At 37.4% G+C, this 14916-nt stretch overlaps 1 protein-coding gene across 1 annotated transcript; it reads right to left on the bottom strand.

Annotated features, from left to right (window-relative positions):
- Window positions 1–1049: 1049 nt before the first annotated feature.
- LOC122031768 (EPIDERMAL PATTERNING FACTOR-like protein 1) lies at window positions 1050–1472 on the bottom strand. Its single transcript, XM_042590900.1, has 2 exons — window positions 1356–1472; window positions 1050–1271 (listed from the first exon to the last, which is right to left on the bottom strand). The coding sequence occupies exons 1-2, from the start codon at window positions 1470–1472 to the stop codon at window positions 1050–1052; spliced, it is 339 nt and encodes a 112-aa protein (XP_042446834.1).
- Window positions 1473–14916: the final 13444 nt, after the last annotated feature.

Raw genomic sequence — 14916 nt, 5'->3', positions numbered from 1 at the left:
GAGGTAACGCAAGAGTCTATAAACTTTGCTCCTGTAGATTTTAACCAGACTATGAGCAATCAAAAAGCTGCTGACATATATACAGGTGACATTTTATATTTGATCTGACGATCTTTATTTTTGGATAGGAGGTTATGATGAATACAATTTCTTTAATTTTTTCGATCTGCATTTCCTACTTTTGTTTAGAAAATTATACCGCATGATTATTATTGTTAGTTATATCTTATTATGCATATCTATCCGGTATCCGTTGAGTTGTTGAACTCACACCGTTGATTTATTCCTATTTCAGAATAAAATTGTCAGGAGATTTCAGTTGCTAGTCCCCTTTTCAGAATAAAATTGTCAGGAGATTTCAGTTGCTAGTCCCCTTGTCACAAGAGTTTACATATTGATCTTTTGGTATTCTGTTTATTTGCTTAGAGCTGTGTTTCGGACTTGTATTAATTTTGCACTATGGATTTATATGATTTTTCTTAAGGCATTGAAATAGTTGATCTTTTGCTTGCTTGGTGGATTGCTATTTGATATGTTTTACTACGTGCCTGTCGGACGACTAAAGAAGTAAGTTTGAATGTTATTTTCGATCTCTTTTAGTATTGTGATGACAACTAGAGGCTGATATATTATAATTGCATGGTTTGTTTTATTTTTGTATGATATATATTTCAGCCGTGTTGATTGATGATTGTGAGTCTTGAGGACTATGTAGATAAATTTTAGATTGTCATTTGTACATGAGAGATGCCGTTGGAAATTTTTTCTGACGGATACTTTTTTAGGACGTGACAATTTGTTTGACTCTGGAAGAGGCTGGTCATCGAGTGATTGATTTTGTTAGCAATAAGGTCCAAGTTTCCTAAGACAGCTGCTCGTTCTCGCAATTGCCTTGTCAATAGATATGTTGGTTTTGTTTTTTTTGCATTTGAAGTACAATCAAGAATTGCCAGCTGCTCTTTTCTTTTTATGGTTTCTTCAACTTAAATTAATAAGAATAGTACGATAACGGAGAAATCTGTCCAATTAACCACAATGCCTTAAATTAATCAAGGGTTGTACAGGCGATCGCCACACCTGCACTTCCACTCCAACGGCTTGTAATTAGAGTACTGGTTCACAGACAACGAGCAGCCACTGTTCCCCGGTCGTAACCCGGAAGGCGGCGCCGGATCCTGCACCGCCGTGCATGGCGAGCAGCGGTTGCACCGGTTGCGGCAGTTGGGCGGCGCAGACCCCAGAGGAACCTTTTCTTGATCCGCCAGCATTCCCTGTTGCCAATGATATTATACATGAATCTAACACTAGCAAACACAAGCAGATGAATCGGTGATCAACGTAACACAAATGCGTACCTGAGAAGAAGAAGTCAGCAGCGAATCATCGAGGAAGGAGGCCGGCGGGGGAAGCACAAGAAGAAGACTCAGCAGTGTGAGAATTAGGAAGCCGTGGCTGTGAAGTGAACTTGTCATGGAGGAGAGAGGGAGGGGCTGATCAGTTCACTTCGTGGTCTACTCTGTGCCCTTTTGTAAAGCGCAAGGCATAGGAATGGCAACAAATGGGATGTTTCCACATAAAAAGAAGTACGAGCAGGTGACAGATGCCTCACCAAATCAGTTCAGGGATTGAGGGGGCCGGGACACAACCCCATCCATCGACTTCGGAATTGGAGTTTGACCGAGTAAATGCAGCCGCCTGCCTAGGCCTCCTCGATTAAAACCCACTTAAACAACATCGTTTACCGAAATGAACAAAACACTGACAGGATATATTTCGGTGCTCCGTTAAACCTCCTCCTGCATCTTGATTACGTAGGTAATTAGTGACGAGCTTATTTTGAGTCCCTGCCAATTGTTGGCCGATTAAATATGTCCGTACAAGTACCCACCAATCACTTCATGCATGGTTTTCTTCAAGAGTGCAATGGATTTCTTCCCTACTAGAAAAGACATTTCGAGTAGGTGATGTAGATTTAAACTTGCATTTAGTATTTAGGATTTTAGGACCAGTTGAACAGGCAAAAATAAAATCTAGTACATTTAGTATTTTATGCTTTTAAAAAATCCAAACATTTTGATGTTAGTATTGTCATACATCAACAATAAACTAAAGGATACATATATAAAAGGATCGAGCTATCATCAATTTCTAAAATAATATTAAAATTGAAACAATAACTAGCGAAGAGTTGATATGAATCTATAGCAAGACTATTACTTTTTACTTGTCGTCGGAGATCCTGCAAACGCAGTGGATTAATGTCTTCCATAGGATTGAGCCGACAACCTTAGGCCATTCTCAATGGGGAAGAAGAAACAAGAGAAAAAGAGCACAATTCAACCTGTCCTAAATGAATCATATCTCTTCTTTTATATACTTAGCCGAACCTATGGGGACTATTCACCATAAACCTCATCCCTCGTTAAAAGTCCATCAATATTAATGAATCTGGTTAATGGATCTACGTATTAACTCCACGTCCATTTAATCCAAACCTCCTTTATATACAATTAAACATTAGATCATTTATTAATGACAATTAGTTGTATGTATTAATCAAGTGTAAGTCCACCTTATAGATATTAAGTCCACTCATATGGAGTTTGCCCATGTGGACTTAATCCTGGATCTCCCATTTGGGCTATACTTGATTTCTTATACATCACACAATCCCTTAGTTGAGCTCAACATGTCAAACTTTATGGGTTAAATACCCCTTTAAACAACCTAATCTATTAAATCAATTAGTACATCATTAAAGAAGTCAGAGTTACTATAACTGTATTAAGATTCAACAGTAATCACAATGTTAATATCATTATTTACATAGATCAAATGTGGATATATGTGTAGTATGAAAATGACATGAAATGTGATTTGCACATGTCCATTTTCAAAAGTCCTTATGATCCAAAACATATCCAAATCATACTTACCAAAACATTATGCTAAACTAAAGTGGTAAATCATAATTCAACCTTATGACTTTAAATAGAGTCCACATCATATTTATCACAACTAAATATAAAATCGTAATAATAAATATGATATCCATATGTTAGAGAAAGTCAAAACCATACATATATATAGAAAATCTGTAATATATACAATGAGCCAAAATGTGTGTTTATGAATATAAAATATTACACAAAAGACATATTCCTACATAATGGGTCCTTCATGAACACAGAAGAACCCTCATACTCAACACATGTTGATGAAACACCTTGGGTGACATGCCCTTGGTGAGTAGATCCGCTAACATAGATGTTGGTTGCTACTCGGAAAACCTAGAGGTTCCACTGTACAAAAATTTTGTACAAAGGTCTGAACCTTTTCCTAGCTACCATGTGTTCTTTTAAATTAAATTTTGGATTGCCTGCGGAACTTAACACGTTTGATCCAAAACTTAATCTATTCGTTCTTTTAGGTTTTGACTTGGGTCTCCTGCGGAACTTAACACGTTCGACCCAAATCACCTTAAGTTATTAATTCCATTAAATATTAATTACCATAATCGGTTCCCAGTACTGACGTGGCGAGGCACATGACCTTCTTGGATATGGGAGCAACCACCACCGACTAGATAAAACCTTTTATAGAAAGCTAATATTTAATTTCCTAAAATAACTTTAGGTTAACCGAAAAGAACAATCAAATCACAAGGAAAAGAAAAAATAAAAGAACACAACATCGAAAAACATATTCGAAATTCTAGAATCGTAAGCCTCTTGTATTTGGTATTATTTCCAAAAATAACTAGTATGATGCGGAAAGAAAAATTACTAGTTATACCTTTTAGAAAGACCTCTTGATCTTCTACCGTATTCCTCTTCTAACCTCGGACGTTGTGTGGGCAACGATCTTCCGAGATGAGAAACCACCAACCACCTTCTTCTCCTCCTAGCTAGGTTCGGCCACAAAAAGCTTAACCAAGGATGAAGAACAAAACACCAACCAAGCTCCAAGAGATGCTAGCTTTCTCTCCTTCTTCTTCTTCTTCTTCTCCAAGTAGTATCCGGCCGCCACAAGAGCTCCAAGCCTTTGAGAGTTTCGGCCACCACAAAGAGGGAGAGAGGAAGAGGATGGCCGGCCACTCCAAGGAATAAAAGAGGGAGAGAAATAATAGAGGTTGTGTCTTGTGAAGGCACCCTCACCCCTTCTTTTATATTCCTTGGCCTAGGCAAATTAGGAAATTTAATTACAATAAAATTTCCTTAATTTCCTTGACATGATTTAATTGAGAAAAATAAAATAAAATTTCTCAATTTAATCTCTAATGGTCGGCCACATTAAAAGAGATAAATTAGACAAGTTTTAATCAACAATTAAAACTTCCTAATTTATTTCCGAAAATTTTTAAAAATAAATTTCTCTTTAAAAATCTCTTCATTGTTGATAAAAGGAAATTTCTATAATTTTAATTTTACAACATGTGAATAATTTTTAAAGAGAAAATAAAATATCTCACCAATTTACAAATAAGGAAAGAGATCTAATCTCTTTCTTTAATCTTTTGTAGATCTTTTACAAGAGAGATATTTTAATTTTAATTCTCTTTAATAAATTATATCTCCCACATAATAAAAATCAAAATTAAAATCCTTTTTTAAATTAATATGGTCGGCCCCTCTAGCTTGGGTTTAAGCTAGGGCCGGCCACCCCAATTTATACCTAGGCCGGCCCTAGCTTGGTTCCCAAGCTAGCTTGGCCGGCCCCCTATTGGTGGGTATAGAAAGTGGGTATAAGTGGGTATAGTACTCTATAAATAAGAGGCTATGATAGGGACCGAGAGGAGGAATTGATTTTGGTCTCCCGATAAAATTAAGCATCCCGTGTTCGCCCTGAACACACAACTTAATTTTATCAATAATAATTCATTCCACTAGAGAACTATTATTGAACTACCGCACCAATCCCAAATTACATTTTTGGGCTCCTTCTTATTATGAGTGTGTTAGTCTCCCTGTGTTTAAGATATCGAATGTCCACTAATTAAGTGAGTTACTGACAACTCATTTAATTAATATCTTAGTCCAAGAGTAGTACCACTCAACTTTATCGTCATGTCGGACTAAGTCCACCTGCAGGGTTTAACATGACAATCCTTATGAGCTCCTCTTGAGGACATTATCAACCTAGTATCTCTAGGACACAGTTTCATTCTATAATCAACAACACACACTATAAGTGATACCATTTCCTAATTTATCGGGCTTATTGATTCATCGAACTAAATCTCACCCATTGATAAATTAAAGAAATAAATATCAAATATATGTGCTTGTTATTATATTAGGATTAAGAGCACACACTTCCATAATAACCGAGGTCTTTGTTTCTTTATAAAGTCAGTATAAAAGAAACGACCTCAAATGGTCCTACTCAATACACTCTGAGTGTACTAGTGTAATTATACAGTCAAGATAAACTGATACCTAATTACACTACGACCTTCTAATGGTTTGTTCCTTTCCATTTTGGTCGCGAGCTACTGTTTATAATTTATAAGGTACTGATAACATTATCTTCTGCATGTGACACCACATACTATGTTATCTACAATATAAATTAATTGAACAACTACAACTAAATATAGACAATTTGACCAAATATGATTCTTTATTCATAATGAATGTTTACAAAGCTTAGGCTTTCAGTATACACTCCAACAATCTCCCACTTATACTAAAAGACTAAGCTGCCATATCTGCTGCCATACATCTGATTCCCAACCCTTCAACATGCCCATCAAAAGCTCTTGCCTTAAGGACCTTAGTGAAAGGATCTATAGGTCATCACCTGATGCAATCTAGGCGACAACAACTTCTTCTCGTTTATACGATTTCTCGTATTGGGTGGTACTTGCGCTCTATTGTGTTTACTTGCCTTATAAACTTATGGTTTCTTTGAGTTTGCTACTGCACCAACATTATTACAATAAATTGTAATAATCTTTGGACAAACCAGAAATCATATCTAAGTCTATCTTGAGGTTATTGAGTCATTCAGCTTTTATGGCTACCTCAGAGGCTTGCCATATACTAAGCTTCTATGGTGGAGTCCAGAAAAACACCTATGCTTATCACTCTTCCATAGTTATGACTTTACCTCCTAAAGTAAACACAAAACCCCGAGGTTGACTTATTATTGTCCCTATCCGATTGGAAGTCAAAATCCGTGCAACCCACAAGGACTAAATTAACTGCCTTGTAAGCTAGCATATAATCTCTAGTGCCTCTAAGGTACTTCAATATATGCTTTACTGCAGTCCACTGTCCTTGTCCAGGGTTACTTTGATATCTGCTAACTATGCCCTTGGTAAAGCAGATTTCTAATCTCATGCATAGCATACATTAGGCTTCCGACAGTCGAAGCATAAAGAACTGCCTTTATTTCCTTTATCTCCTTTGATGTCTACAGAGACATATCTTTAGATAAAGTTACTCCATCCTGAAAAGGTAAGAAACCTTTCTTAGAGTTTTGCATGCTTAAAACGAGCAAGGATTTTTCTGATGTATGAAGCTTGGGATAAGTAAAATATTCTTTTCTTGCGATCCCTTATTACTTTGATCTCAAGAATATATACATTCTCCCAAGTCCTTTATATTGAATTATTTGGATAACCATACCCCTACTTCTGACAACATTTTGATATTGTTTCCAACTACCAAAAATGCTATCTACGTATAGTACAAGAAATACCACCACGTTTCCATCACACCTTTTGTATACACAAGACTTATCTGTTTACTCAATAAATCCATAGGTCTGGATTACTTTGATAAACCAGATATTCCAAGACCTTGAAGCTTTGCCTCAGTCCATAGACTGACTGAGCTTGCACACAATATGCTCTTAGCCCTTTGCAATGAACCCTTCTGGTTGCTTTATATGGATGCTTTCATCAAGACTTCCATTAAGGAATGCTGTCTTGACATCCACTTGCCAAATAGATAAAAGAATCCGGATAGACTTAAGCATGGCTGAAAAAGTTTCCTTTTTCATCAAGCCTTGCTTTTGAAAGTTTCTACCTTCCTGTCTATCCCTCTTTTCCTATTATAGACCTTTTTACACCCAAAGGCTTTTACACCATTTGGTGTTTCTACAAGCTTCCAGATTTTATTGGAATACATATATTCTAATTCTATTATTCATTACTCTTTTCCAAGATGTTGCATCTTTATCTTGGAGTGCTTCGTCATATGTCCGGAGATCAGGTTCATGTCCTCCAGGGATCGAGTCCAAAAAACTCTCCCAAAACATGAATCCTTTTAGGTTGCCTAACAACCCTCCCACTACGACAAGGCACTTTCTGCAATTGTGTATCATTTGTGATACGTGTTGCAGTTTCCTTGTGGTATCTCATCTTGTACAGTTGGTACTAGATTAGACACGTCTTTTATTATTTCCTTAAGAACAAATTTTCTTATGGGCACATGGTTTATTACATAGTCCTTTTCTAAAAATCGATCATTGATGCTAATAATGACCTTCTGATTTTTAAGACTGTAAACCTACTTTCATTTCTCTAGGATAACCCACAAACAAGTGAATTCCTGTCCAACTTATCATTGTCTCTCTTCAGCATATGTGCTGGACTACCTGAATCCGAATATGCTTCAAAATAGGCTTACGCTTATTCAGCAATTCTATATGAGTAGAGAGTTATGACTTTGGAAGGTACTATGTTCACTTCCGTTTCCAGAGCATATCCTTAAAATGAATTTGGTAATTCATCATCAATCTCCTTATTTCTATAAGAGTCTTATACCTTCTTTCTACTACACCATTCTGAAGGGGTGTACCAGGTGCAGTTAGTTGGGATTGAATCCCTACTTCTGATAAGTGACTCCTAAATTCTCCCAAGAGGTACTTGCCACTACGATCTTACCATAGTGACTTTTACTTTAACATTTTTCCGCATCAGTCTTGTACTCTTTGAACTAATCAAAGTACTTAGTCTTGCGGTACATTAAGTAAATTTATTTGTATCTTAAATAGTTGTCGAAATATTCAATACTACCTCTTGTATGGATAGTCATAGGATCACACAAATCAGAATGAACCAATTCCAATATATCTTTGACTCCTTACCCCTTAGACTTAAAAGCTTCTTGGTTATTTTTTCTTCCAAGTAAGACTCGTAGGTTGGAAAGATTTTCACTACTAATGAACCCAAAAGTTCATCAGCTACCAATGAATCCTACTCAAGTTAATATAACCTAGCCTTAGAAGCCAAAGATATAATTGGTTCATTTTCGAAGGTTACTTTCTCTTAAAGTTAGAAGATGTGTTACTAATTTCCATTTGTTGCATCGTGAGAGTTATTGGATTTATAAATTGCCAACCAACGTACCAGAACAGATAACTTCCCTCTTTTTCTTAATAACAACTTTGTTATTTAAAAGAGGCAGAGTATCCAGTTCTTTGAATAGTCTAGAAACTGAAAACTAGTTCTTTCTAAACTTGGTGCGTAAAGACAATTACTCAAAAATTCATATTTTATTCTTATCAAAAGATAAACATCTCCCACTGCAACAGCTACCATTTTTACAGTAGTGCCCATGTAGACGGTGTTTTAATTTTCATTTAGTTGTCGGGTTTCCTGGAACCCTGCAATGAATTGCGGACATGATTAATGGCATCTGTATCTACACTCCAGGCTCTGGTAGATAACACCACTAAACATGCTTTAACTAATGAATTAAATGTTGGTGCAACCTTAGGTCAAGGTTGACCTGACTCGAGTTGACCTGACTCGAGTTGTGTTTTGATGTTTGACGATGTTTGCCGAGAAGAGAGTTGTATTCTTGATGTTTGACAAGAATAGGTGTTTGGGAGATTGTAGGTGCAACCTTAGGTCAAGGTTGATCTGGTTGACCTGATTCGGGAAAAGTCCAAGTACGGAGACTTGGCACGGGGAAAAGTCCAAGCAGGTAGCTTGGCACGCGGAAAGTCCAAGTATGGAGACTTGGCACGGGGAAAGTCCAAACAGGGAGTTTGACACGGGGAAAAGTCCTGGTGAGTGAAGCTAGGCAGTCGGAGAAGTCCTGGTGAGTGAAGCCAGGCAGTCGGGAAATCCTGGTGAGTGAAGCCAGGTGAAAATCCTAGTGAGTGAAGCTAGGTGAAAGTGGAAGTCCTGGTGAGTGAAGCCAGGCAGTGGGAAAGTCCTAACTGGGATGTTAGGCAGTGTGGAAAGTCCTGGTGAGTGAAGCCAGGCAGTGGGAAAGTCCTAACTGGGATGTTAGGCAGTTGGAAAGTCCTGGTGAGTGAAGCCAGGCAGTGAGAAAGTCCTAACTGAGATGTTAGGCAGTGTGGAAATCCTGGTGAGTGAAGCCAGGTGAAAGTCCGGGTGAGTGAAGCCAGGCAAGGGAAAATCCAGATGGATCAGGGATGATCGGACATCTGGTGTTGAGGAAAGTCCAAGTAGGTCAAAGGGATTGACCGGACACTTGGCGGGGAATTCTAGCAGGTCAAGGGAGTGACCAGATGCTAGGAATGAAGTACCAACAGGTCGAGGTTGACCGAATGTTGGTTTGGAAGGCTTGGGACTTGGTTTGGGCAAAAACCAAGTCACTAGTTATCTAATTGGTCTGGTGACCGATCAGTAACCGATCAGTGTGCTACTGATCGGTATCTGATCGGTCTGCAGACCGATCAGAAGGTGATCAGTAGCCGCGAGAAAGACGCCTGATCGGTCTGTGGACCGATCAGGAGGTTCCCTGATCGGTCCATGGACCGATCAGAGACGGAACAGAAGCAAAGGCTAGGGAATGGATCGGTCTGTGGACCGATCCACATGGAGCCTGATCGGTCTGTGGACCGATCCAGGAACTAGCCGTTGCGACGCAACGGCTAGATTTCTTCTGTGTTTCTTCGCTTTCTTCGCAGGATATAAAAGGAGGGCTGCTGCTGCGAGCCTCTCCTCTTTTCCTTCTCCTTCTTCCTGTCCCTAAGTGCTGCTGTGCTTGAGCTTTGTTGAGCTCCTCCAAAGCTTCGCGTGAGCTTCCGGCTGGATCATCTGCTGTTGTAGGTGCTTGGAGCTGTTGCTTCTTCCAGTCGACGAGAAGGCAAGATTGCTTTTACACTTGTATTGTCTTCTGCGTTCTTGTATTTCTTGTACATTCATCTTGCTGTTGCAAGAGTATTGTGGCGAGGTTTCTCCACCCATAAGGAGTTATTTTTAGCCGATTTTCCGGGGACTCATCCACCGACGGATTGACTGGACTCGTCCACCTTACGGACACGCCGAGGAGTAGGAGCCCTAATCTCCGAACCTCGTTACATCGGTTTGTTTGAGGTTTGTTTTTTTCTTCTCCTTAGTTTCTTCCTTGTATTTCCGCTGCGACTAACCCTAACTGTAGGAAGAATGCGAGAATTTGGGGCGGCTATTCACACCCCCCCTCTCTAGCCGAGTACGAACGATCCCAACATTAAATACACCTATATTGTTCTTAGTTCTAAGAAGACAGTCTACCTTAATGTCCAAGTTCTATTTCCAATCATTACAATTGGGATTACTAAGTCTTTCATATAGTATGACTACTAGGGGATTGACAAACATTTTAAATCCTAAGAATCACAAAAAATACTTGGTCAAGATCAACTTCTTAAAAATCCCCATGAATTTTGTATGCCACGATAGTGTGGACGTATACAAAATCGAAGAAGAGATTTTATTCATTAATTTTATTATCTCGTCAACTTTACTTTATGACGAATAAAATTAATAGTTGATCTGTCTTTGATCAAATATTTGGTCAAAAACTTTTGAATTTAAAAAAATATTGATTCCTCAAACAATATTATTTAAATTCACCAACACCTCAAACACCTTGAATTTTGTATGCCACGTTAGTGTGGACGTATACAAATTCAACATTTGTAAAAGGAGGGTTTTAACCCATTAATTTTATTATCTTGTCAACCTAACTTTTTGACAAATAAAATTAATAGTTGGTATCATTTGGTCACACAAATAATAGCAGTGACTCAGATGGGAGGATACTATTAGATGTGTCTAAGTGTATACCATTACTTGACACTAAGTCCATTGATAAGATTATGCCCCTTCGTTGGGGAAGATCACACGCTCTTAATTAACTTCCTATAGTCATCCAAAATGGAAGTCTGTTCTAGTGATCCACAAACAAGCTCATCCGTTATGGAGGAAGGCACTCGAGCCAACGCGCAAGCTTGTTTGCATCACTTACAAACCAATAATGGAGACCATGGGATTTACTTAAAATCCCTCTCCCACTTAGTTATTTATAAATGAGGAATTTTAACTATGCTAGCCTACTAAACTTGTAAACTAACATGCACACCCAGATATAAAAGCAATAAATAGAAAATCTAATTTTCAACTATTATGGCTTTTATCTCTAGTTATCCTCCATGTGTTGTCATCCCAAGTTCTGTCATATTTGGCCACCGCCACCGGGTCTAGTATCGCATCCATCTTGCTCCCAGTGCGCCTCTGGTCCTTAGAAGGTTCCACGCTTTGCAAGATTTGATCCATGACATAAATAGAATTTACATTTTGATCCTATATTCCATAAAAGGAATGTACATGTATCTAGATCAAAAATAAAATCCTAATAAAACTAAATACAGCTCCTGCTGTATTTTAATACAATCATGCACACACATATAAATGCCCTTGACATGTCCAAGGGTCCAATCACACACATAATAACTAAAAGCCATAATAGTTAGATCCTGCATCCACAAAGTTAGCACATCCTACTATTAACCTGCCTAAATTATATATGACATGTGCATAATTAAACTAATACCAAATACACAGAGGCAAAACCCTAGCTCTGATACCAATTGTTGGTTGCTACTCGGAAAACCTAGAGGTTCCACTGTACAAAAATTTTGTACAAAGGTCTGAACCTTTTCCTAGCTACCATGTGTTCTTTTAAATTAAATCTTGGATCGCCTGCGGAACTTAACACGTTTGATCCAAAACTTAATCTATTTGTTCTTTTAGGTTTTGACTTGGGTCTCCTGCGGAACTTAACACGTTCGACCCAAATCACCTTAAGTTATTAATTCCATTAAATATTAATTTCCATAATCGGTTCCCAGTACTGACGTGGCGAGGCACATGACCTTCTTGGATATGGAGCAACCACCACCGACTAGACAAAACCTTTTATAGAAAGCTAATATTTAATTTCCTAAAATAACTTTAGGTTAACCGAAAAGAACAATCAAATCACAAGGAAAAGAAAAAACAAAAGAACACAACATCGAAAAACATATTCGAAATTCTAGAATCGTAAGCCTCTTGTATTTGGTATTATTTCCAAAAATAACTAGTATGATGCGGAAAGAAAAATTACTAGTTATACCTTTTAGAAAGACCTCTTGATCTTCTACCGTATTCCTCTTCTAACCTCGGACGTTGTGTGGGCAACGATCTTCCGAGATGAGAAACCACCAACCACCTTCTTCTCCTCCTAGCTAGGTTCGGCCACAAAAAGCTTAACCAAGGATGAAGAACAAAACACCAACCAGGCTCCAAGAGATGCTAGCTTTCTCTCCTTCTTCTTCTTCTTCTCCAAGTAGTATCTGGCCGCCACAAGAGCTCCAAGCCTTTGAGAGTTTCGGCCACCACAAAGAGGGAGAGAGGAAGAGGATGGCCGGCCACTCCAAGGAATAAAAGAGGGAGAGAAATAATAGAGGTTGTGTCTTGTGAAGGCACCCTCACCCCTTCTTTTATATTCCTTGGCCTAGGCAAATTAGGAAATTTAATTACAATAAAATTTCCTTAATTTCCTTGACATGATTTAATTGAGAAAAATAAAATAAAATTTCCCAATTTAATCTCTAATGGTCGGCCACATTAAAAGAGATAAATTAGACAAGTTTTAATCAACAATTAAAACTTTCTAATTTGTTTCCGGAAATTTTTAAAAATAAAATTTCTCTTTAAAAATCTCTTCATTGTTGATAAAAGGAAATTTCTATAATTTTAATTTTACAACATGTGAATAATTTTTAAAGAGAAAATAAAATATCTCACCAATCTACAAATAAGGAAAGAGATCTAATCTCTTTCTTTAATCTTTTGTAGATCTTTTACAAGAGAGATATTTTAATTTTAATTCTCTTTAATAAATTATATCTCCCACATAATAAAAATCAAAATTAAAATCCTTTTTTAAATTAATATGGTCGGCCCCTCTAGCTTGGGTTTAAGCTAGGGCCGGCCACCCCAATTTATACCTAGGCCGGTTCCCAAGCTAGCTTGGCCGGCCCCCTATTGGTGGGTATAGAAAGTGGGTATAGGTGGGTATAGTACTCTATAAATAAGAGGCTATTATAGGGACCGAGAGGAGGAATTGGTTTTGGTCTCCCGATAAAATTAAGCATCCCGTGTTCGCCCTGAACACACAACTTAATTTTATCAATAATAATTCATTCCACTAGAGAACTATTATTGAACTACCGCACCAATCCCAAATTACATTTTTGGGCTCCTTCTTATTATGAGTGTGTTAGTCTCCCTGTGTTTAAGATATCGAATGTCCACTAATTAAGTGAGTTACTGACAACTCATTTAATTAATATCTTAGTCCAAGAGTAGTACCACTCAACTTTATCGTCATGTCGGACTAAGTCCACCTGCAGGGTTTAACATGACAATCCTTATGAGCTCCTCTTGAGGACATTATCAACCTAGTATCTCTAGGACACAGTTTCCTTCTATAATCAACAACACACACTATAAGTGATACAATTTCCCAATTTATCAGGCTTATTGATTCATCGAACTAAATCTCACCCATTGATAAATTAAAGAAATAAATATCAAATATATGTGCTTGTTATTATATTAGGATTAAGAGCACACACTTCCATAATAACCGAGGTCTTTGTTTCTTTATAAAGTCAGTATAAAAGAAACGACCTCAAATGGTCCTACTCAATACACTCTGAGTGTACTAGTGTAATTATACAGTCAAGATAAACTGATACCTAATTACACTACGACCTTCTAATGGTTTGTTCCTTTCCATTTTGGTCGCGAGCTACTGTTTATAATTTATAAGGTACTGATAACATTATCTTCTGCATGTGACACCACATACTATGTTATCTACAATATAAATTAATTGAACAACTACAACTAAATGTAGACAATTTGACCAAATATGATTCTTTATTCATAATGAATGTTTACAAAGCTTAGGCTTTCAGTATACACTCCAACAATAGAATCTATCCTTACAATTCTTTTTTAAACTATCAAAAACTTTGAGTCGATGTGCTTAGACTTCGATGAACTGGGCTTATTCTTGAAATACAATTATATAGTTTTATTATCATAGTTGATCCTTAATGGTCTATTAATACTCCTAATGATCTGTAAACCTATGATAAGGTGTTACATCCATATCCTGTGGTTGAAAGCTTCATAGCAGACTATAAACTCTATCTCTATAGTAGAAATGACTATTAGCATCTGTTGGATATTTTTCCATGATACAACTTCTTTTGCTATTATGTAGACATAACCTGAGGTGAATATCTTGCTATCTAAGCATCCAACAAAATCAAAATTTGAATATCCAATGATCTCCAGATGACCTAATCTCCGATATGTGAGCATGTAATCCTTCATTCTTTGCAAATACTGCATAACCCTCTTTACAGCTTTCCAATGCTCTAGTTCAGAGTTACTCAAATATCTACCCAGCATCCTCATAATCTACTCAAGATTTGGACACGTACATACTTGAACATACATCAAACTCCCTTCTGTTGATGCATAAGGGAATTGTTGTATTTCTTTAATCTCAAGTTTATAGCATGGACATTGTTGCAAGCTTAGTGAGTGTTGTCGGGAGTGCAATTCTCTATGCTATACCGAATGAGCATCTTTTTTTATATGGGCCT

Source organism: Zingiber officinale, chromosome 11A (assembly GCF_018446385.1).
Source record: "Zingiber officinale cultivar Zhangliang chromosome 11A, Zo_v1.1, whole genome shotgun sequence".
Taxonomy (NCBI): Eukaryota; Viridiplantae; Streptophyta; class Magnoliopsida; order Zingiberales; family Zingiberaceae; genus Zingiber; species Zingiber officinale.
The sequence above is the reverse complement of the archived record's forward strand: the minus strand, read 5'-3'. Positions and strand labels throughout refer to the sequence as shown.

Coding starts and splice junctions, on each gene's coding strand:
- LOC122031768 (XM_042590900.1), bottom strand. CDS start 1,472: ATGACAAGTTCACTTCACAGCCACGGCTTCCTAATTCTCACACTGCTG. Junction 1,272..1,355: donor TGCTGACTTCTTCTTCTCAG/GTACGCATTTGT, acceptor CATTGGCAACAG/GGAATGCTGGCGGATCAAGA.